Here is a 23971-nt window from a genome sequence, read left to right as displayed (position 1 = left end):
ACAGCCCTGCTTGGCAAGCAGGGTCCCTGGAGTCACAGTACCGGGGGCAGCCGGGAGGGGCCCATGGGTCTGCACCCACAGGCACTTCCGTCGGGCAGCCCAACACAGCACCAGCCTTGCAACCCAAGCCCCCCGTGTGCTCCGAGTGACAACGTGGAGCGGGGGCCGGGGGGCCCCAGATATCTACTCCCCCACCCCGGGCACTCACATCCCCTCACGCCTCCAGCCCTGGACGTCCCAGGAAAAGACAAGAAACAGCACAGCTCCTCCTCTGCACCTCACATCCCAATAAAATATTTATTATTTCAAGAAATAAATCTTTAAAAAAAGAGAGAGAAAAGAGTGTCTCTATTGCTTTCCCCCGACAGGTCAGGTCCTTGGTGACCATCGAGTTTCTGTGGCCGCAGGGGCCACCCAGGTCAAGACAGGGAGGCGTCCTGCCTTCAGCCCCACCGTGGGGCTAGCCCCCTCTGCCAACTCGCAGGTCCTGGGCTGCCTCCCGGGAAGGGTGAGGGGCAGGCCTAGGTGGCGGGGGGGGGGGGGGGGGGGGTCGCCCGGGGCGGGGAGTGGGATTATAAAACCCAGGGAGGGGTGGCAGTGTTTCTGAAGGCCTGACTCGTTCAATCAGGCAGGGCTCTGGGGTGGAGGGGAACGGGGCGTCCTGGGGCGGGGCAGGCATGCTGTACAGAGACAGACGGTTGGATCCAGAAGGGGTTTGAGTCTGGAGGAAGTTGGAGGTAGGGACACGAACGCAGCATTGATGGGGGGGCTGGCTGGGGGCTAGTGGGCCTGGGCAGCCAGGAGCTGGGCCAGGTGTGCCATGGGGCTGAAGCTCCATCCCAAGCTGGGGGGAGGGGGAGAGTGTTCAGCACCTGTGGAGGTGCTGCCCCCAGAGTGGGGTTCCAGAGCCTGAGGCTCTGGGAACAAATCCACGGTCTGGAGTCACCGTCATGCCAGGATGGGCTTTAGGAGAAGCCCAAGGTGAAGAGAGTCGGAACAGGCAGGAGAGGAAACAATTCAACCCAGGGTCTAGGTGGTCCCTGCATCCCAATGTGCTCCCCAAGTGTAGAAGGGGGGGAGTTTGGGAAAGCGGAGGGTAGGACTAAGAGGAGGCATGAACAGGCTCCCCAGCCTGACCTGGCCCCAGTCCCGTGCTCCTTCTGCCCAAACCCCAAACAGCCCCAGAGGGACAAGGCTGACCCCTCATACCTCACTCCCCACTCCCTGGACCCTTCAGGGGGCCGTTGGGCAAGCATCGCCCCTGATCCCTCTCTCGTACATCCAGAGCCCCATCCTGGGCCCCAGAAGGACCAGGGCCCTCTCTCCCTCTGGTCCAGAATTGGCCTTGCACAAAGCAAGGGGCCTCCGACCACCAGCTCCTGCATCAGTGGGACCCTCTGGCCAACACCACATCTGCTTGGCCACGATGTTGCCATGAGCCCCCAGATGAGAAGGAGGAGCCTGCTCAGGGTGGGCACCGGGCACTCGGATGAGTTGCCCTCCCCTAACCCTGTGCACGTGTGTGCTCTGCCCACTTCCCGGCCGAGGAAGGCAGCTCCAGCGTGGAGGCATCAAGGGGACCGCGGGTGCCGGGGCTCAGAACCTGCTGGTGCTCTCTCCTGCCAGCCGGGTGGGCACCCTCACAGACAGTCCCGGCACAAGGCCACCTGGCCCTTGCGGAAGTCCCGGCAGGGGCAGAGCCGCTGGTACTTGGTGCTGGAGCCGGCACAGCTGAAGAGCAGAGGCTCCTTCTGCAGGAAGCACTCCCGGCCGGGCTGGGCAAAGGCCGGGTACAGGTGGTTCATCTCCGACTCGGTGCTGTCACAGGGCACCTGCAGCCTGGGTGGGCACCATAGGCAGCGGTCACTCTGTGGGCAGGGCCAGGCGGGGGCTGCCTAGGCCTGACACTGCCCACTCCCCCTCCCTGGCCCATCCCCTCCTAGACCGCTAGCCTGGGAAGGAGATGTTTCTAGGAGGCGCCAGGACAAACCCTGGCTGCAGTTCCTTCTCCTACCTGCTGAGAAGAGGAGAGGAGAGTGGCCAGGAGGGTGGGGCAGCAGGCTGACCCATCAGGAGGAACCCTGGGCAGCTTTCACGGCCTAGACCTAGAGGACGCCCAGACAGGCTGGGCAGGAGCTGAGGGAGGGATGGGGAAGGCAGGGACTGGGCAGGGAGCTTCCCCTGGTGGCTTGGGGCTGAGGCTTTGCCAAGAGTATGGCAGCCGTGACATGGATACCTGCCTGGAAGGTCCCTTCTGGATCCTCCTTGACTCACTTTGTTAGTGCCACGAGTCAATTCCAACTCCTAGTGACCCTGTGCACAGCAGAGTGGAACCCTGCCCGGTCTTTTTGCATCATCCTGTCATCTTCCGGCGCTATATTAAACAACAGTCAGCTGCTAACCATACGGTTTTCATGGCCAATTTTTTTGGAAGTGGGTGGCCAGGTCCTTCTTCCTAGTCTGTCTTAGTCTGGAAGCTCCGCTGAAACCTGCTCACCATGGGTGACCCTGCTCGTATTTGAAATACTGGTGGCAGAACTTTCAGCATCACAGCCACATGCAGCCACCACCCAGTATGACAACGAGCAGATGGGTGGTGTTCCCTGACCAGGAGGAACCCTGGCCGCAGTGGGGAGAGTGCCGGACCTTAACCACTAGACCACCTGACTCACTGGACAGCGTTAAGTCCCCCTCACTGCTGGCAGGGCTGGGGCCAAGCAGTTATCGGAGTGAGGAGTGACAGCTGAGCTGGGCTGGGCCAGTCGAGGAAGGGGCAGGGCGGGGGCTCACTCACTTCTGGAAGGCGTCCTGGCTGTTGAGGAAGGGGAAGAAGGAGGGCTCGCAGATCAGCCCGTGGTCCAGGCAGGCGTCCGTGCAGGCCCTCCCAGCCGCGGCCAGCCAGGCCCGGAGGGAGTGCGCTGGGGGCCAGGCGCCAGGGGCCAAGCTGGTGTTTCGGGCCCACTCAAGGTGGGTGGCATTGGGGGCCAGGATGAAGGGGCTCTGCAGGGCTGGGGCCCCGGGAGGGGCAGGGCCTGGGGCTGCGCAGAAGTCCTGCCCGAAGGAAAGCAGTGTTAGAAGGGGAAATGGGACACAGATGCCGCTGGCTGACACTGGGGGGGTGGCCTTGTGATTACAGTAATCGTAATGGCGTGGTTACTGGGCGTTCACTCCATGAAGGTAGCCTGCCAGGCATCGCTGCATCTAGTCCTCACAGCACCCCATCAACAGGGACGAATACGTCTCCAGCTTTTTACGGGGGGTCCTGCCCAGCGCCTCACGGCTGGACGGCGGAGGCCTGTCTGCATGCTGTCCACCCTGCGCTGTCTCGCTGCTGGTCACACTTGGCTTAGGCTTCAGGGTTTCCAGCCCGGGGCCCATGCACCCTGCCTGCGGTGGGCACAGGGACGGGGCTGGCCCGAGGGGCTCTCCCTGCAGGGTCTGTGAGCTTCCTGACATCCCTACAGGTGGCTGGGAGCTGAGAGTCCCCAGTTCTGGCGCTGGCCCTGCACCACTCACTCTGTGACCCCAACAAGCCCTCCCTTCTCGGGGCCTCTGTAGTCCCGTCTGTCAAGCGATGGGCTCCCTCTCTCAGTCCCTAATGTTTGTGGGGCTGGGGGCAAGGTGCAAACAGAGGCCATACACTATCTGTCTGAATACCTAACAACCTAACCTGGTGCCACAACCCGCAGGCCCTGCCCCTCATTCCAGGCATCACCCAGAGACCTGGGTGATGAGCCGCGCTCTGCCCGGGCCACCTATGCACCCTTGTGGCGGCTCAGGTCCCTCGGGGGGTTCAGGACTCCTGCTCTCACAGCAGCAGGCCCCTCCCCTGGTTTCTCAGGGCAGAGCTCTTAATTTCACCCTGCAGTATCACCAACTCATCCTGGGGGTGGGGGTGGGGGTCTTCCACACATCTCATTCACTACGTCAGTTACCAAACTTTGAAACAACTTTGTTATGAAAGTGAAAAACGCAAGTCTTTGTGTTTCCATGTTGTGACGTGGGGCTGGGGGCCCCGGAGCTGGGGGCCCAGGACTCCGAGCAGCACTGCTCTCCCTGCCCATCTCCAACCGCTGCGGGAAAGGGGACAGGAGAGACTGCAGGAGGAGCAGGGGGTTAGTGGACGCGGCACCCCGGGCACAGGCGGCTCCTCCTCTGGTCTGATGGGGTCGGGGTGGAGGCCCCCATCCCAGGGGCAGAGAGCGGGGCACCCCCCTACCTGGTGCTGGATGTAGGCGTGGATTCGCTCCAGCATCCCCTCACAGGTGTACTCGTAGGGCAGGTAGGGGTCTACCTGTGGGAGAGACAGGCAGACACATGGGGCAGGAGGAGCCCTGGACCCCCAGACCTGGCTGCCAGGGCCCAGCCATGCTCGGCACTGGGAAGGAGATCTAGGTGGCTCTCACACCACTGGGACCCGAGAGGCCGGCTCGTCCCTCCCCACCTCCATCCCAGCCGCCCTGAGCTCCATCCCCTCCTCGGCCAGGATGCCTGCTCTTCCCACATCAACCCAGTGGGTTCATCCTCCCCTCTTAGGCGACACCTCCTCCAGGAAGCAGTCCTTGAACCCCTCCCCCCGACTCCTGTTACTGGACCACTTTCTCCCAGCATAGAATTAGCACACGTCGTCATTTCTGATTTCTCCCTCGTGTCTCTCAGGTTATGAGCCCCTGAAGGGCTGGGACTATGACCTGTTCACCATTGAATCCCTGGTGCCTGGCACAGTGCCTGGTATACAGTAGGCACTCAGGAAATAGTCACGGAATGAAAAAACAACCCAGCTCTGCTTGTATCCTGCCCAAGATGTGGAATGTTCACGTGAAGGGACACAGGGGTATCTCCCAGTCAGATGGAATGAGATGACATTTGTAAAGCTTCCTGCCCAGGCCAGGCACCTGGGAACCACACAAGATGCGGACCCCCAGACAGAGGCCACATACCGTCCGTTTAAACATCTAACAGCTACAAAGCAGCCCATGCTGGGGGTGGATGGGAGTGGACGGATTGAGTAGGTGGGGCCCGTGGGGAAAGGAGGATAGGGAGAAGAGGTGACAGAGGGGGTGTCCACCTCCCGTGAGAGGGCACCCCACCTCCTCTCCACTCTTCTCACCTGACCGCCCCACCATTAACGCCCACAGGCCCAGCACACACCATCCTGGGGGGATCTGTCAGCAGGATGGGCAGGAGGCAGGAGAGGGGCGACATAGGGACACGCGGATGACCCATCCCAGACTCAGAGGAAGGTCTGTTTTGGCCTCCGACCTCCCCACTCCCCGACAGCTGTGTGTGTTGGCACCACACCCAGCCCAGCCCGTCTCCTATTTATGCCATTTTCCTGCCAGCAGCTCTAGAAATCGGGAGTTTTAGCCCAAGAAGTGAAATCTTATAGTCCTGCCCAAGTCCACATCCCTCCTTCTCCCTCATCAGAGATGGGCAGTGTCAGAGGTCCACTTGGGCCACACTGGGTCCTGCTTCCCGTAGACCCCACTTTGAAGGGCTGGAGGCCCACCCTGGGCCCTCTGGCCAAGGGGACATCCCGACACTCAAGCTGAGGGTCCCAGGGAAGCAGCAGCCGCTGCTCCCCTTCAAGCTGGTCCGGGCCACCAGAACTGATTCTGGGGACAAGACCCCACCGATCTGACCTTGTCCCCGGTTCTGACTTCACCCGCACTGTGAGCAGGTATTCTTAATCCGGGGGCAGTTCCGGATTCCCAGAGAATCCCGGGTCCGGCATCCAGCCACCACTTCACAGCCTGTCACCCGGCACAGCCTTTCCAGCCCTGAGCTCTGCACGGCCCAGTTCCAACCAGCTCTTGGTCCCAAGGCGATGGCCCATGAAGTCCCCGGCAGCCAGGGTGTCTCTCGGGGACAAGCCTTCAAGCCCTGCTTATAAATAAAATCCCCTAGAGAAGAGACTTCCCTCCAAATGTCACGCTGTCTGCTCCACGGCAACCACCCCCCACCGGAGTTGTTCCCCCTCGTGGTCTGAAGCCGTGTCACGCGGTAATTCAAAGGCCTCTGTGCGAGGGGAGCATTCTCAGCCAGCCACGTCCCACCTGCCGCGAATCTCTCGCCGGGGAGCAGGCCGGCCTGGAAATTACCCCCATTAGGTCTAATTACAGGTGTGCGCGCGGCAATCAGTCTCGACAGAATGACAGGTGCTGGGCCTGCCAGGACGGCTGGCCTGCGGGGAGCGAGCGGGGGAGGCTGGCGCTGGTGTCGCCTTCTCCTGTCTCCAACGGCCTCGCCATGGGGGGAGGGTTGCCAACGGGCAAACCCACCGAGGCCCAAAGGAGATGGAAAGGGCCCCCCTCCGGGGTTGGGGACAGCTGGGGTGGGTGCCCGTCTCTCTCACCTCCTCCTCCTCCTCACCTCTCCCCACTCCTGGCCTTCCCTCCCCCTCTCCCAGTGAGAGGCCCATGACTTGCAGAACAAGCTGTGTCCCCTGATGGTGGCCCTCATTCGCTCTCTCAGCTGCTGTCAGCTGCCCCGAAATCAGTTTTCTAAAATAGGATTATCAGAAGTGCCCAGGTGCTTGTTTAATGCAGATTCCAAGGCCACACCCTGTCCTTTTAAATCAGACGGCGGGGAGGGCCCAGGAATCTGCATTTGAAACACCTCCAGGTGATTCTTGGGTTGGGGTGAAGCGTCCGGGAGGAAGGCGGGCCCACAACGGGTGGGGCTGGTTTGGGGTCCAGCTTGGTGGACCTGCGACACCCTGGGCCCTTGACTCTCCTCTTATTGCAAGTTTTAATTAACTAATTAACGAAATTAGATGTTCACGTAGAAAAAAATCAAAAGGAAAAACAATGAAAAGTAAGCTTTCCTTCCACCCCAGACACCCAGCCCCTTCCCCAGGGCAGCCCCTGTTACCAATTTCTTGTGTGTCCAGCCAGAAATAATGCACAGATGGATGAGCACATCCATGTGCACAGCAGCCCACCCCCAACACACCCCGCGTCTCGTCCTGCGGATGGGAACGTGCTCTCCACAGGGCTGGGCATCTTGCTCACTCAGCTTAGCCGTATATCTTGGAGGTCAGGCCAGACCTGAGCTGGGGGGGATGGGCAGAAGCCTTCCCCGTCCCCCTTCCACTCCGGCCCCTGCCCTCCTGGGACAGAAGTCTTGAAGGACTGCTTTTGCCAGGGGAGGAGAGAAGGGGCAGGAGGAGAGTGGGGGGTAGCGGTCCCCGCCAGGGCAGCTTCCCACAGCGCCCTCCCCCACACCATCTGCCGTGTGGGGGCCTTCGGGAGGCAGTGTCCACCTGGGAGGCAGAGGGCAGAGGCAGAGGGTGGTGCCACTGCTTGGGGCTAGGTGGTCAGTCTCCACCAGTGACTTCTCTCTTCTGCACGAAGGTCCCCTGAGGAGCCCCCCACCTAAGGCTGTCTCTGGCTTGCTCAGCCTGAGAAGGGCTAGGCCAGAGCGTCGAGAGCTGGCACCCCCAGGTGCAGCCCTCAGCCAGCCACGGATGGGGTTGGGGGATAAACACCCCGGTTTCCTCCCTTCTTGGGCAGGACAATCTGGGATGTGATCTACCCCACCTCTCAGGGGTCCCTACCGGCATGCAGCGTCAGGTGCCCGCGCCCCCTGTCTCACTGTCACTCCAGGACCTTCCTTCCCGGGATTACCTCCCAAATAAACTACCTGGTTTACATCCCTGCCTCGGGGTCACCTCCTGCTGGAACCCAGTCTAAGATGGTCCTTGACCTGGAGGAACCACAGCAGAGGAGGTGATGTACTTAAGCCGATTCTGAAGAGGGGAGCGGAGGGCTCTCCCCACCGCTGACGGAGGGTCCAGGGGTTCAGCCTCTTTGCAGGTCAACCTGGCGGCGTCTGTTACAACTAAGGATGGGCGTGGGCTACGACACAGCAATGTCCTCCTTGGCGCTTTCACTGGAGAAACACTCACACTCAGACAGAGGGAGGGAAGGACGAGGGTGTGATCAGGAGAGGAACGATGTGGGTGGGGTGGGTAGGGATTTTCTGGGGCCGTTGCTGAGGGGGAGCTAAGGCTGGGGGTCCTGAGATGGAGTGACTCATAGAGGGAATGCAGGGGGGTGCGAACACAATGCAACCCTGCCTCAGGGTGAGGATAGCCTTGCAGGGCTCCAGGCCAGGAGCTAGCCCCCCAGGGGAGGTGCATCCCTGCTGGCCTCTGCCTTGAGCACGGCAGTGCCCCCAGCTCCCGGGGAAGCAGCCCGCCGGGCAGCCCTGCGTCCTCTCTGGGCAGGGCTGTCCCTTGCTGAAGGAACACGTCCTTCATGGCCCTGCCCCACCAAGTCTAACTTTCTGTAGTTCTGCCCCGGACCCACAAGTTCGTCCCTAGCAGCACACCCTCCCAGGGAGGGCACGCTCGGGGACCGTGGTACTGCACAGGGAAGGGGACACCGGGCAGGCGTGGTTCTTTTCGCTCAGCCTGGTGTCTGAGCTGCAGCAAAAAGAGGCTCCAGAGGGATCACGGGGAGCAGAGCCCCCTTCGCCTGACCCTCCCCCAGGTGAAGGGACCGGAAGAAGACAAGGAGCTGTCAAAGCCACGAAGGGGCCAACCGAAGAGATAAGCGGCACACGCCCCTCCTGACTCACCGCCCCCCACACGTGTGCAGCCACACACTCCAACACTCACACTCACTGAAGGAAACCCTGGAGGCTCTACCCTCTTGCTACTCAAAGGGTGGCCCCTGGGCCAGTGCCCTCCGCACCACCCCAGACCTCGTTAGAAATGCAGAGTTTCAGCCCCGCCCCAGACATGCTGAATCCAAACCTGTGTTTAACAAGATCCCAGATGATCTGTATGACGTCATAGTTTGAGATGTGCTGCTACCAGGCCACAGACCCACACCGACACCAGAGTTCAAAGAACCTCCACGCATTCATCCTGAAACACTTACTCAGCACCTAACTCGTGCTAGGAACGTTCACAGGGCCTGGCCCCCAAAGGCACTCAGTAAATGATTCTGGACCCAGGGCTGCCATGTAAGGTTGTGCAGGTTGCTCATTGCACAAAGGCATTGTTCCCCCCTGTCCCCCGACATACACACACACACACACACACACACACACTCACCCCCAAGTTGGTGAGTGGGTGCCCATGCTCAAATTTGCCAACCCAGGCCTGCGAGTCTGAATTCACCATGAGGGGCATCTTTTTCTAACTCTAGCAAAGGCCCACAGCATGGGCTGGTGGCCGTCCTGACTGGATCTGAGGCTCACCTGGGTTCTCATGATGGCCTTGATGGCTGCTTCAAACTCCTCTGAGTTGTTGTAGTCGACGGTCCACACGTGGGGCTTGCCAATGAAGTTCTCTGCATAGGGATGCTGGGAGAACACCTGGGGGGCAGAGAGGCGGCTTCTCCCAGCGCCAGCCGGGCCAGGCCGGGCCAGGGGAGGGCCCTCGCCCATTGTCCCATCTCTCCCCTACCCTATGCCTCAGTCTCCCTCCTCCAGGAAATGCGGGGTCCCCAGCTCAGACCCTCGACGTGGGGCCAGGGTCCTTCCCACTTACCTCTCTGGAGGTGGGCTTGCCTCGGAAGAACTCGTGGTTGAGGGAGCTGTGGGGCGGGCTGAAGCGGGACTGCAGGAAGACACAGCCGTTGGCGATGGCCTCCAGGGGGGCGGGGCCCTCGTAGGGGAAGCCGAACCCTATGAAGAGCTGACGGAGCCAGGCGGCCCAATGGTCAGGAAGGCGAGGCACGACAGCCCAGGAGCCCCAGGGGGGAGGCTGGGGTTGGGATTGTACAGGAGGCAGCTGGGGCAGTAAAGAGCCCAGCCCAGCTGTGTACTCTAGGCCTTGGAGGTCCGATTAGGTGATATCAATGGCCTCTTCCTGCTCTAACAGGGGAAAAGAGATGAGCGAGGGTCTCAAGCTTAGAAGGCTTCAGACCCGCACCGACAGCTGACCTCAAAGGACTGTTACTCACTCTTCCAGAAAACATTTATTCAGCACCTAATTTGGGGTAAGAATGCTCACAGGGCTGGCCCTTGGAAGGTGCTCAATAAATGATTCTAAATTCAGGGTTGCTGGGTAAGGTTGTTCAGGTTGCTCACTGCACAAAGATACCCTGCCCCCCAACACATACATACACACACATATACATCCAAGAAGCCTGAGGAAAGAAGCTATCATGAGATCAGCAGAGGGCCTGAAAGCTGGCCGGAGACCCTCTGGCCTCAGCTGACACTTTAGGGCCCAAGAGTAGGATTGTGCTCACTGTGCCAGCCACTGCTCCAGAGACTTTCAGAAGCAGTCAGTCAGAACTAACAGCCCAATGGAACTCCAGCCAGGACCCCCCTCAGCCTGCCCTACCACCCCCTCAGTGCTCTGAAAGCCAGGCCTGACCTGGAGTCTGCTGGGCTGGACTGGTGCTGAGGGGGGACAGGTGGGCAGCCTGACTCTTCTTCCTCAACACTGGGCCTCAGGGCCTCCTGGCCCCGCCCAGGCCCCTTCACTGTGGGGCCTCCCCTGCCTGATGGGCACCCCCATCTCTGCCCCTGGCTCTGACCAGCCCCCAGGAGGCCTGGACATGAGGCTCAGGGCAGCAGAGCACGCTGGGCGGTGTCCACACGTGGAAGGGGCCATGAGCGACGGTGGCAGGCGTGGCGGGCATGTAGGGGCAACCCCCGTGGCATGTCCGGCCAGGCTGGGGGAGGAAGGGGGCGGGGCTCACTTTGGCCTTGCGCAGCAGCTGCTGGAACTCGGGCTGCGGCAAGAGGCCATGGTTCTTCACGAAGGCCGGGACCTCGGGGGGCCGCTGGCTCTCGTAGTACACAGTGCCGTGGATCTCCATGTACTTGTTCAGGATGCCCAGGAACTTCTCCTTTCCCTGGAAGAGGAGGAGGAGACGGGAGCCTCGCCCAGCCGCAGAACAGAGCCAGCCCAAGAGCCAGCCCTGGTCTGGAAGTCAGAAAACGTGCGGCTACTCTCAGCTCGGCCATTAACCAGCCATGTGACCCTGGGCACGGTCCCTATCCTCTCTGGTGCTCGATTTCCTAATCTGTGAGTTGTGGAGGCTGGACTAGACCAGAGGCTTCAGGGCTATTTTTAGCCATGGAAGTGTTTCTTTCCAAAGGAACCCTACGAGGACCAACATTTAAATGCGTCCACGTGGAGCTGCTTGGCCTCCCCTGAACCCCTGACGACTTCCAAGGACCTCTGGGGAGGCGTGGAGCTCTCTGGAGCCCAGATCATCCACCTATCCATCCCTCATCCATCCATCCCTCCACCCTTCCCTCTATTCATCTCTGCTTCCCTCCCTCCACCCACCTACCCCCCCACCTAGCCCTCCATCCACCCATCCACCTACCCATCCCTTCCCCTCCCCCCCATCCCCCATCTGTCCATCCATGCAGCACGTATTGACTGGGCACCTGCTATGTGTTGGCACTGAGCTCGGTGCTGGGAACGCAGCAGGGACAAGACAGAGCACTTGTCCTCATGGAGGACCCCCGTGTGTGAAAACCACCCCCAAACTAGTAAAGGCTCAGCCCCTCCAGACCCAAGAGTCCCAAATCCAGGCTCCACTTCCCCTCCAGCCCATGGGGACTGGAAACAGGCCCAGCCTGCAGGGGAAGGGGACCAAGGGAGGCAGAGAATAGGTAAATGGCTAACCCTCAGCCCCTGGGCACCCGTCTGACCCTGGGGCCGGGGCCCTGAGTGGGGAGCTGTGTCAGTGTAGGACTCAGTGGGGATAAGCATGTGATCTGCTGCTGGGTTCTGCTTCTTGGGGCTGTTGGAGGCTCGTAGAAGAGACGAAAGGGTAAACTGAGGGGAAAGTAGCTTCGAGATCACGGAGAAGGGTGGACAGGGGAGGGGCTCCTTTCAGGGAGGGCGAGTTCCCAGCAGGCCAATGGGTCAGAGAAAAAGAACCCATGGTTCTCCCACATCCTGCTGGCTAGCCACGAGGCCAGAGAGCAAGGAGCTGCAGCCCAGTTGTAGCATGTAAACACAGCTCTTGAAGGATGTTATCAATGGACCTCAGAATAGCTGTTAACGATTCACATTTTGAAACTCAAAGTGTGTAAGTTTTTCATAAGGAGCCTTCCACTCCGGGGACTGGCACACCAGGCAATGCGGATGGGCCCTGCCTCTGAGAACAACCAGGAACCAGCGGAAATGTAAACAATCCTGTGAAGGCCTGAGAGTCTAAAAAGAGTGAAGAATTACAAGGCCGAGATCCAGGAGAAGAAGGAAAGGAGATTGTCGAGGCCAGTGTTGGGGTCAGCTTTCCCCCTGGGGCCACCTGCTGATTCCAGGGGCAGCATCTAAGTGACCGAGCAGAACTTCTAGTCACCTTGCAGAGCTGGGGACAAGTCAGAGTTCAGGGCCTGCCAAGTAGGGGGAGCCCTGACAGAAAATCCACACTTTGGGTGGGAACTCTCAGGAATTACAGTCTGGAAGAAAGGGTAGATCGGAACCAGGGCAGCCCTTGTTGAGGCTGAATCCATTTTAAATCACCTCAATCACTATCATTGATTAAGGTGATCTGGGATTGCTAGGGCCCCCAGCCACAAGCCAGGAGTAAAAGTAAATCCTCTCTGGAAGAAGATAGCATCATCCTTGAGCTCACATTATTTCTATAATTTTTCATATTCATTTTCCAGAACTTCCAAAAGAAGAAAAAGGAACCAACGAAATACCAATCAAAACCCCAGCAGGCTTTTTTGTAGAAATTGACAAGCTAATTCTAAAACTCATCTGGAAATGCAAAGGACCGAGAATAGACAAAATGACTTTGAAAAAGAAAAAGATGTGTGCAGACTCATATTACCTGATTTTAAGACTTATTATAATGCTACAGTGATCAAGACAGTGTGACATTGGCAAGATAGATCAATAGAACAGAACAGAGAGTCCAGAAATAGACCACGTGTACGGTCAATTGATTTTTGACAAAGGTGCAAAGACGTTTCAGTGGAGGAAAGATGGTCTTTCCAATAAATGATCATGAAACATTGGCTATCCATACAAAAAAAAAAAAAAAAAAAAAGGAAAAGAAAAAGAACTTCAATTCATACTTCATATCATATTATAAAAGTGAATTCAGAGTGGATCATAGACTTAAATGTAAAACCTAAAACTGTAAAACTTATAGAAGAAAACATAGGAGAAAAATGTTTCTGACCTTGGGTTAGACAAAGATTTCTTGGATACACCAAAAGCATAATCCATAAAAGAAAACATTGGACTTCATTAAAACAAAGAACTTTTGCTCTTTGAAAGGTGCTGTTAAGAGAAAGACAAGCCACAGACTGGGAGAAAATATTTGCAAAGTATGTATTTGATAAAGAACCTACATCCAGAATATGTAAAGAGCTCTAACAACTTAATAATAAGAAAATAAACAACCAATTTATTAAATGGGCAAAATTTTTGAAAAGGCACAGCACCAAAAAAGATATATGGAAGATAAATAAGCACACAAAAATATCTTTAACATTGTTAGGGATGTTAAGGGACTTACAAATTAAAACCACAATAAGATACCATTACAAGTCTGTTAGAATGGCTACAATGAAAAAGACTGACTATGCCAACTATTGCCGAATTTGTAAAGGAACTGGAGGGGCCGGCCCAGGGGTCGCAGTTAAGTTCTCACGTTCCGCTTTGGCGGCCCAGGTTCGCCGGTTTGGATCCTGGGCGTGGACCTACTCACTGCTCATCAAGCCATGCTGAGGTGCCGCCCCACATAGAGGAGCCACAGCTCTACAACTATGATACACAACTATGTACTGGGGCTTTGGGGAGAAAAAAGAAAGAGAGGAAGATTGGCACCAGATGTTAGCACAGGGCCAATCTGCCTCAAAAAAAAGAAAGAAACTGGAACTCATATGTTGCTGGTAGGGTTGTAAAATGGTACAACCAATTTTCTTAAAATATACAATATGACCCAGCCATTCCACTCCTAGATATTTACCCAGGAGGAAGGAGAGCATATGTCCACACAAAGACTTGTACATGAATGTCCATAACAGCTTTATTTGTGATAGCCAATGCTGGAAACAACCCAAATGTCCATTAACAGATGAATGGATAAACAAAGGGAGGTAGAGCCAGACAATGGAATACTACTCAGCAATGAAAAGGAATGAACTATTGACACATGCAACAACACAGATGAATCTCAAAATAATTATACTCAGCGAGAAAATCCAGACAAAAATGAGTATATACCATATGATTCCATTTATGTAAAATTATAGAAAATGAAAACTAATCTATAGTGACAAAAAGCAGATCATGGGTTGCCTAGAGAGGAGGAAGAGAGGAGATATGGGAGAGGGGATGGAAAAGGGAAGAAGGAAACATCTAGGCGAGGTGGATGTGTTCACTATCTTGATTGTGGTGATGGTTTCACAGCTATATACGTATGTCAAAACTTATAAAGTTATACATTTTAAACATGCTTAGTATAATGCATCTCAATTATACCCAATAAAACTATTAAAAGTAGATTTTTTTTTTTTTGCTGAGGAAGATTGTCCCTGAGCTAACATCTGTTGCCAATCTTCCTCTTTTTGCCGGTAGAAGATTGTTGCTGAGCCTACATCTATGCCAAGCTTCCTCTACTTTGTACATGGGATGCCACCACAGTGTGGCTTTATGAGCAGTGTGTAAGTCTGCACCTGAGATCCTAACCTGCGAACCCCAGGCCGCCAAAACAGAGCACACGAACTTAACCACCACACCACCAGGCCAGCCCCTAAAAGTAGATTTTTAAATTAGAAAATTTAAATACCTTTGGTTAATAAAAATCAAGTACTTGAGGAGACAAGGCTATATGATCGAGGGAGCCAGCAGTAGCCTAGTAGTTAAGTTCACGTGCTCTGCTTCAGTGGCCTGGGGTTCGTGGGTTCGGATCACAGGCACAGACCTACACACAGCTCATCAAGCCATGCTGTGGCCGCATCCCACATACAAAATAGAGGAGGATTGGCACAGATGTTAGCTCAGGGCCAATCTTCCTCAGCAAAAAAAAAAAAAAGACTATATGATCGAAACTCAAGAGAAACAGACAATAAAAACAGGCCCATAGGAGATCTAGATGCTGGCGTTACCAGAAACAGACTTTAAGATAAAAATGCTGAACATAGCCAAGGAAACAGAAGATAAGATTTGAAACCAAATGGAAATGCTAGAAATAAAAAACATAATGGCTGAAATTAAAAACTAAATGGATGAATTTAACAGCAGATCAAACACAGTTGAAGAGAGAATTCATTCAGTGAAAGAACAAAAGAAAATATCCAGAATGAAGCACAGAGAAACTAAAGTGTGGAAATTACAGAAAAGAGACAAAGGGATACAGCAAAGATCTAATGGACGCAGAAAGGAACGGAGAGATTGGGCAGAAGCAGTATTCAGAGACAACAGCTGGGAGTTTTCTAAAACTAGTGAAAGATCAAACCACAGATTCAAAAAAGTTGTACAAACTCCATGTAGGATAAATCAAAAGAAAACCACACCGAGGCATGTCACAGTAAACTACTGAATACCAAACAGCCTTCTTTACAGCAGGCAAAGAAAAGAAAATACCTTTAAAGGAACAAAAAGACGCACATTGACTCCTCAACAGAAACCACAGGAGCCAGAGACAAGCTAGAATTTTGTACATAGTAGACGCCTCCCCTAAGGTGTTTGTAGAGAATCAGAAACAGAGCAGACAGACCGAGGTTGTTCTTTATGTAGAAGGATAACGATCCCACATGGAAGCTCAGAGACGTAAGAAGGAAGACAGGGCAGTAAAAAAGGACAAATGTGGCTAAATGTAAACAGATACTGACTCTATAAAACAATAATAGTAATATATTGTGGGGTTTAAAACACACCCCACAGAGCCAGCCCTGGTGGTCTAGTGGTTGAGACTTGCTGCTCTCACCCGCGCAGCCCGGGTTCGTCCCGGTCAGGGACCCACGCCACCCGTCTGTGGGCTGTCATACTGTGGCGGCTGTGTGTTGCTGTGACGCTGAGAGCTATGCTGTTATTTCAAATAGCAGCAGGGTCACCCACGATGGACAGGTTTCAGCGGAGCTTCCAGACTAGACAGACTAGGAAGAAGGACCTGGCCACTCACTGCCGAAAAACTTGGCCAGGAAAACCCTGTGAACAGCACGCAGCGCTGCCTGATACAGCGCCGGAAGGAGAGAGGGTGGCGAGAAAAGACGGGGCAGGGTGCCGCTCTGCTGTGCACAGGGCCACGAGGAGACGGAATCCCCTGGACGTTACCAATAACAACAACATATATAAAGAGAATCAAAATACAACGAGAGGGTATAAATTGGGGGGATGTAGTTATAGCATTTTAAGTTCTTTTATTACCCAAAAAAAGGTAAAAGTATTGATTTATACTAGACTTTGAGTCATGGATGAATGTTATAATCTTTAGAATAGCCACTAAAGAATATAAGAGAATATAATTAGTCAGCTAACAGGGAGTACATTTAAAAATATATACCAGTGTAGAAGAAGGTAAGAAACGAGAGGAAAAAGAACATAGAACAGGTAAGAAAAAGAAATAGAAATCAACTAGTAAGATGGTAGATTCAAAGCCAAATATATCAGTAATCACACTAAATGTAAAAGGACTACATATTATAAAACTGAATGATGCTCAAGGAAATAAAACCAAATCAAGGATGTAAACTGTGAAGAAAATGCTGCCGACCCCTCAACTAACTTCCTAACCCCATTACCAGAGGCGGCTACTATTAACAGCTATTATTTTTTTTTTTTTTCAGTGAGGAAGATTGTCCCTGAGCTAACATCTGTACCAATCTTACTCCATTTTTTTTGTATATGGGACACCGCCACAGCATGGCTTGAGGAGTGGAGTAGGTCCTTGCCCAGGATCCGAACCTGCGAACCCTGGGCCGCCAAAGTGGAGCACGAGAACTTAACCACTATGCCACTGGGCTGGCCCCTATTAACAGCTATTATTAACGGTTTCTTGTATACCTTCCTCAGATCTTTGGTGCATTATGTGCATCTATACATTTTCTTCAAAACACACACACACAAATGCACAAACGGGTTCATGTTACATATACTGCTCAGCAACTTTTTTTCACTTAATCATATGTGTAATATATATATAAACACACACACATGTGTATTTATGTATGTAAATTTAAAAGTTTCACAAAACAATATTTACTCAATACATATAATATCCTCTGATATTCTTTTATTCTATTGTTTCTAAGTTATTCTATTTCATTTAAAAAAGGCTAATTAAGACTCTGAGTTAGAAAAAGACAAATACTGCATGATCTCACCAATATGTGAAACCTAAAAAAATTGAACTCATAGAAACAGAGGATAGAATGGTGGTTGCCAGGGGCTGGCGGTGGGGAAGCGGGGGAAGATGTTGGTCAAAGGGTAAAAACTTCCAGTTATAAGATCACTAAGTTCAGGGATCTACTGTACAGCATGGTGACCGTAGTTAATAATTCTGTATTGCATACTCGAAATTTGCTAAGAGAGTAAATCTTAAATGTTCTCACCGCACCAAAAAAGAAAAAAAAAGATAACTATGTGAGGTGAGGGATGTGTTAATTAGCTTGAACGTGGTTCTCATTTCACAATATGTATGTACATCAAGCCATCATGTTGTACACCTTAAGTACACACAATTTTTCTTTGTCAATTACACCTCAGTCAAGCTGAGGAGAAACCCAGAGCTCTGAGTTGATTTCACAATTTATCCATGGTTGCAGCCTGCAGTCTCAGAAGCCCCACTGGGCTCCCCCAGACGGCTCTTCTGCTGTCTGGAACGTCTCCTTCCAGCAGCAAGGATGGGTTTGCCCTGTGCCTGAACAAGTTGCCTCCCCCACCTCACTCCTGCTCCCTGGGACCACACGCTCTAAAAGCAGAGCAGCCTCTAAGCCTCAGCCTCGAGCTCTGCTTTCCAGGGACCCAGAACGAGACAGGCCTCCGAACCCTTGCCCTCATCCTGGCTGCTGCTCCCAGAACCATGCGCTGACCTTTTGTCATCCTCCCTGCCCCCTCCTCCCCTTCTCTGCCACCTGGTCGCCTGAACTCTGGGCATTTGTCCCAGAGTGCTCTCATTCTTCTTTTCATCCAGACACTCTGACTTCCTTTGGTCACAAAGACCAGAGCAAAGACATCTTTTTTTGGAAGCAGCTTCTTTGAGGTCTCTTGCTGAACAGCATGGCTCTCGGCTATCACAGAAGCTCCTGAGCTGGAGATAAAACCCTTCTCTTCCAGACTTCATACCCTCTCCTTCTCTTGGGGCAGTTTCTCAACAGTGTTTTCTGGTAAAGCAGACACAGTCTGTGCTATCCCCCTTCCCAGTGCCCCGGGCTTCTGTGGCCGCCAGCTCATATGGCATCATGTGAGGGTGACCTCTCGTCCCTCTCCCCACACCCATGGTGGGCAGTGACATCTCAGCCCAGCTCGTGGACCTTTAGTCCTGCCACCACAGCTTCTCTCTGCCACGATCTGAGCCGTCATAACCGGGGATGCTCGGGAGTCGGAGTTCAGTGTCCTGGCTCTGGAGTTAGATGTGGGTTCGAATCCCAGCTCTGCCACTTACTAGCTCGTCACTCTAACTTTCTGTGCCTGGGTTTGCTCACTTGTAAAATGGGCCTGACAGCACATAGGACCTACCTCACAGGGAGACGGGTAAGTGAGAGAATGCAAGCGAGCACCTAGGACATGGTGAGCTCTGGGAAACGAATATCAGCTATCGCCATCACTTCCCCGACCACGGGGTGACCCCGTGTATATCTGTTGTCTCCTCCGTCCTCAGTCACAGAAGGCCAGAGCTGAGCTGGGCACAGGGCTGCCTGGGGCAGAGCCGCTTCCAGCGTCCCCTGAAACTGGGCACGGCCATGCGAGCAGGGTCTAGCCAAGGGGCAGCACGGGGAAGAGATGCGTGTAACCTTCAGGAAATCTCCCTAAACGTGGCTCTTCTTTGCCCCTCCCTCCTTCTTGCTGGCTGGAGTGCAGACATAACGACTGAAATGTTTGTGGCCACCTGGAACCATGGGGCAAGACTGGGGTTGGGAACAAAACGAGGGGTCAACACAGTGAGAAGATCCCGAGAAGGTCCACATCAGCCCTGGACGGACACCTCGGGGTTTGCGAAAGGGAAAGGAAATATACTCTTGTAAGTCACTACTATTCGGGGCTGTCCTTTGACAGCTGGACCTAATCCTGACCAATGCCGGGTGAGAATCATTGACTAAGACGATCCTGCAACAAACAGGCCTGACACAGGGGACAGGTGCTGCTCCATGTTCCCCACAATCAGTACCTTTATTATTCACCTTTACCTCGTGTCGCCTGCCTTAGGTCCATGACCCGTCCTGGGAGCTGCCCTGCACCCTGCCAAGCCGGACCCTGACCTCTGGGCCTGCCTCTCCCCCAACAGAGGGCCCCAGGGAAGAGCCCTCCTGGGACCCCACTGTCTCCACGGCGCTCCTCCCCACCTTGGTCCATCCACAGGAGCCACGAACCGCAGAGAGCCTGACTGGGGAGACCCCCAGGGGAGACCCTACGGAGGGGGGGGGAGCAGGAGGCGGCGTGGCTAACAGTCACCATACCTGGAGCTGCCTCGTTGCCGGGGGCACAGAGAAAAGAGGAGAGAGAGCAGGTCAGTGACCAGGTGAGCGGGCAGCCTCCCACACAGGCAGCGCTGTCTCCGGGGACCCCGCCCTGAAGGTGGGGTGCTAATCCCTGGTCCTCTCCTGCCTTCTCCACTGGCTCCCATCCCACAGATTCCAGCTCTAGCCTAAGCTGCGCCCCCGCCAGGCTCACAGTGTTCACTGATCGCCCTACGGAGGGTGGAGGGTTAAGTCACAGTCCTGATAAAGGACATTGGGGTTTGTTGCAGAGAGTGGGGGCGGGGAGGGGGACAAGTGACCAGCCCCCAGCCCGGGTATTTCCAGTGGCAGTAGGGACCTCTTTTCTGACCACTACCGGGGGATGTTTTCCAGGTCCAGCGCTGGGGTCGGCAGAGGGGAGCGGAATCCTGGAGGCGGGAGGCCCCGGGGGCCGCGGGCGGCGGGCCGCGCTCACCTTCCAGACGCTGGCCTCCTTGCCGTACACCACGGCCATGTTGCTGGCCTTGCCGCCGATGACGAGCTGCTTCTCCGTCTCGCTGAGCTCCTCGGACACGAAGCCCATGAAGGAGTTGTCCGGGGTGTGAGCTGCAGCCAGACCACAGGGTCAGGAAGGAGGTAAGGACACACCCCGGGGCTACGGGGACCGGCCCCGTGGGAGGGGTCCCCGTTCGCAGGGATGGGGAAAGAGTCTGGCGGGAAGGGGTCTGGTGGAGGGGGGGAGTACCCATCAGGGCCCTGGCCCTGGGCGTCTCCCTCTCCCGGAGACTGTCACAGGGCCTTGGAGCAAAAGGAAACCTGAGAGGTCACCTGGTCCTCCTTGCTTGTTTTCTGACGAGGAAGCTGAGGCCCAGGGCCCGTGTGACCCAGCCAGGACCCTGCTCTCATCACAGTCCTCCTCCCTCGCTCAGGCCCACGGCTTTGGCTCCTCCTCTGCTCTCACTCCAGGGCGTCCATCAGCAGAGCCCCCACCCCAAGTGGGGTGTCTCACATCGCCTCCATCACTGCCGCCCTGGCACCCGCTCGAGCATCTCTGTCCTGGGCCACTGTGACCGCTGCCCCCTCTTCTGTGGTTCTCTTGGCATGGTCTTTCCTCCTGAGCAACCCTCTCAAATTTATGTCCAATCAGATCCCTCCTCTGCATAAAACCCTGCAGTGGCCCCAGAAGCCGAAGTCCCCCCACCAATCTGCGGGATCTGCCCCATCCCCCTGTGACAGCATCTCCCCACCCAGACCCTGCTGGGTGCCCCCTTCTCTCCATATAGGCCTTTGCTTACGTGGCCTGCTGAGTGGTCTTCCCGACCCTGGTCACTCTCTGTCCCCTTACCCTGCTTTATTTCTTGTCACGGCCCTCACTGAGCAGAGTAATAGTATACGTTGATTTGTGATGCATTATTGTTAGAGTATAAGCCCCGTGAGGGCAGGAGCTCGGTTTTGTTCCCGTCTGTGTCCGGGCACCTGGGAGGGCCTGGCGTGCTGGTTCATGAATGCACGGACACATCTTCACTTTCATACCTCCACGCTTCTGCCCCTGCTGGTCCCTCTGCCTGGAGTGCCCTCCTCCCTCTCCTCGGATGAGAAAATCCTGTTCAGCCTTCACAGCCCCACTCCCAGCTCACCTCCTCACGGAAGCCCTCCCTGGGGTCTGCGTGCCCTCCCTTTGTGCCCCTCCATGTGGTTATCTCTCTGTTAAAGCACAGGCCATGCTCTGACTCCTCACCCGTCCCCAGAGTCCACCGCACCAGGGGCAGGAGACGCGTGTTAGCTCACGCTCCAGTTCCCTGCGCCCACCGCTGGGCCGCGGTGGGGACCGGGCGCCAGCACACGAGGCACTAGGTCCGTCCCTCCACGCAGAGGACTCCACGAGAAGGTTCACGGAACCCCATTACATCTGCTCCCCCTGCCCAGGTGGGAGAGGCTGCGGAGGGCAGGGGGGCGGCAGCCACATTTCCTTGATTTCCCAGAACAGCCCTGCTTCCAAATATGCTATTTCTTCATTTCAGATGCACATTTTTCACATTTTAGCGTTTCTGAAATTGGGATTTATACTCTAATCCAATGTGCAGATATAATGTAGTATTTCTACCCACTCTCAACACCCACAAAAAAGCCATAATCACTATCTGGTGCATCTTAGAAGAGGTGACGGTTTTCTGTCAAACTGCCCCAGAAAGCTCACGGATTCTTGGGTCTGAAAATCCAGCCACTGTATGGACCGGTGTATGCTGGCTGCAGAACAAAACCATCTCTCTCCTCTAGAGCTACAGGGGCAAAAAAAGGAGGGGCCCTGGAGGCCAGGAATTATTTCTGCAGTGGTCGGGGCACAGGCAGCTTCCCGTCTCAGGAGGCTCAGCCCAGGCAGGGGAGAGGCCCCAGGAGGGCAGACCGGACCCTGCCTGACCCTGCTAGCCTGCCCAGCCTCCACCTTCTCTCCCTCTCCTCTGGCTCCAGCTAGGGCTGCCACCGAGGCCTCTCTCCCCAGTTCCCGTTTCCTCTCTGTTCTCTGAGCTGAAGAATCCCTCATTCTACCAACTCACCAGAAGGGACAGGTTTAGAACACAAGTAGCTAAACTCCTGGGCGTGGGACAGGGAAGTATCGCAAGCAATTAAAATAACAGGGACCATTAAGCAAAGAGCTCCTGGGGGCAGCAGCAGGAGAGGCGGCCAGCCTCCCAGTTAGCTCACTGGGGAAATCAACTGGCTGAATGGGAGGGAGGTCTGCTCATGAATTCCTTCCTGGACGTGGTATGTCCTTAAAACCGGCAGGCCTCTCTGTTTTTTCTTCTCTCTTTCTTCAATTTATTCAATCAATTAACATTTTCTGAGGACCTGGATAGGCTCCAGGGAGATAAAGACAAATCAGTCCATGGCCCCTTTTTAAGTGTTCATAGTCTATCAGAGGAAATCAACGTATAAGCAAACAAGTCTAATACACTTCAATATATGCTTTTACAGAATTGGGTTTAAGAGTTATAAAAAAAAGAGATGAAGGAGCAATACATTCTGCCTGGAATAGGAGATGAGGGCATCAGTGAAAATGACAGTAAAAAGAGACATTTGACCTGGGGTTTTGGAGGACGAGTAGGAGTTTGCCAGGTTTGGAACTCCACACCCAGTGTGTTCCACCTCAGGACAAGTCCTCATTTTCTCAGTGGAGATTGTTGCAGAAGCCTCTTAACCCACCCTTGTTTCCCCTTCCTCCACCACTGCCCCTTTGGCCATCTGCAATCTGCCAGAACAGTGTCCCTCAAAAAACTTTTTCTCCATGACATGCCCTAGCTCAAGAATTTACAGTGAATCTTGAATTACGGTATCCAGTGTAAACTCAGGAACCTTTGCTAAAAGACCCCACTCCTCCGCTCCCAGATCCTCCACATCCCTCTTCAGCCTCATAGCTCACTGCTTCCCTTCTAAGTAGGCTAATTACCCAAGGCTCTCAACTCCATAGTTCCCCTCTCTGCTGTCACGTATGCTGTGTCCACAGCCTAGAGCGTCACCACCACTACCCCCCAGTCCTTTCCCTCCAGAAATCTGCTCCTTGGGCCCCATCCCACACCAGTCGCTCTCCTGGGGGCACAATGTCATCAGATGAGCTGTTAGGACAGTCACTCTTCTCTTGGAGAAGCCTCACGCAACCTTGAAATGGGCCCTGGGGAGGGAATCTGGTGCCCACAGAGCTGTGTGACCTCAGACAGGACACTCTACCTCTCTGGGCCTCAGTTCCCTCATCTGGGCTCCAAGGAACCTTCCCAACCTTCTGGGATCCAGTCAAGCCATTACTTGTATATTCAGAAATCGCATCTGCCTCTAATACAGCCTAGAACATGGAGAGTAAGACAAAAGAAGACCTAAGCACCCAAAAGATGCATTAATCTGATGGGCTCAATACAGATCAGACGCTTTACTCACGGCAAGTGCCTCAGGACCCTGCTCAGAACCTCGCTTGCTTTTAATTGAGATACAATCCTAACGAGCGTGCTCACTGGCTTCCTGACCTGCAGCCTTCAGAGAGCTGCAGATGAGCCGCGCAGGACGCCGCTGGAGGCAGAGGCGCTGACAGCGATTAAAAGCGACAGCCAATGGCCTCCAACGCGGAAAAAAAGCGCCACATCAAACAGTGATAGGAGAAGGACCATTTAGTGAGAGGACACAGCTCTGCACACCTCTGCCGTCCCCAGAGGGGCAGGCCTGTGCACCAGAGAGACAGGGAACTGACCCTGAGTTGTCAAGAAAAGGTTACATTATTTTCGGCACGCTTCATTTAAGAGGGTAGGTCAGCATGTATATATATTTTAGAGTCTCATTAAAAATAGCCAAAGCTCAGCTCTAATTGCGTTTCTTGGTGAAGCCCATCATCCGAGTTTCACAGGGGCCCCAGCCCCTACCTACACCC

General features: G+C 54.6%; 1 protein-coding gene across 1 annotated transcript in view; it reads right to left on the bottom strand.

Moving 5' to 3' along the window:
• Positions 1 to 563: 563 nt before the first annotated feature.
• Positions 564 to 23971, bottom strand: part of MGAT5B (alpha-1,6-mannosylglycoprotein 6-beta-N-acetylglucosaminyltransferase B) — a 77550-nt gene continuing 54142 nt past the window's right edge. Inside the window, exons 11-17 of the mRNA XM_058561731.1 lie at positions 20036 to 20166; positions 10665 to 10820; positions 9503 to 9649; positions 9211 to 9327; positions 4220 to 4294; positions 2795 to 3051; positions 564 to 1839 (exon numbers count right to left, since the gene is read on the bottom strand). Coding sequence (XP_058417714.1) covers positions 1641 to 1839; positions 2795 to 3051; positions 4220 to 4294; positions 9211 to 9327; positions 9503 to 9649; positions 10665 to 10820; positions 20036 to 20166 — 1082 coding nt within the window. The 3' untranslated portion in view covers positions 564 to 1640. The remainder of the gene's footprint in view (positions 1840 to 2794; positions 3052 to 4219; positions 4295 to 9210; positions 9328 to 9502; positions 9650 to 10664; positions 10821 to 20035; positions 20167 to 23971) is intronic.

This window comes from Diceros bicornis, chromosome 18, assembly GCF_020826845.1.
Source record: "Diceros bicornis minor isolate mBicDic1 chromosome 18, mDicBic1.mat.cur, whole genome shotgun sequence".
Classification (NCBI taxonomy): Eukaryota; Metazoa; Chordata; class Mammalia; order Perissodactyla; family Rhinocerotidae; genus Diceros; species Diceros bicornis.
Note: the sequence above shows the minus strand (reverse complement) of the source record. Positions and strands in the feature narration are given on the sequence as shown.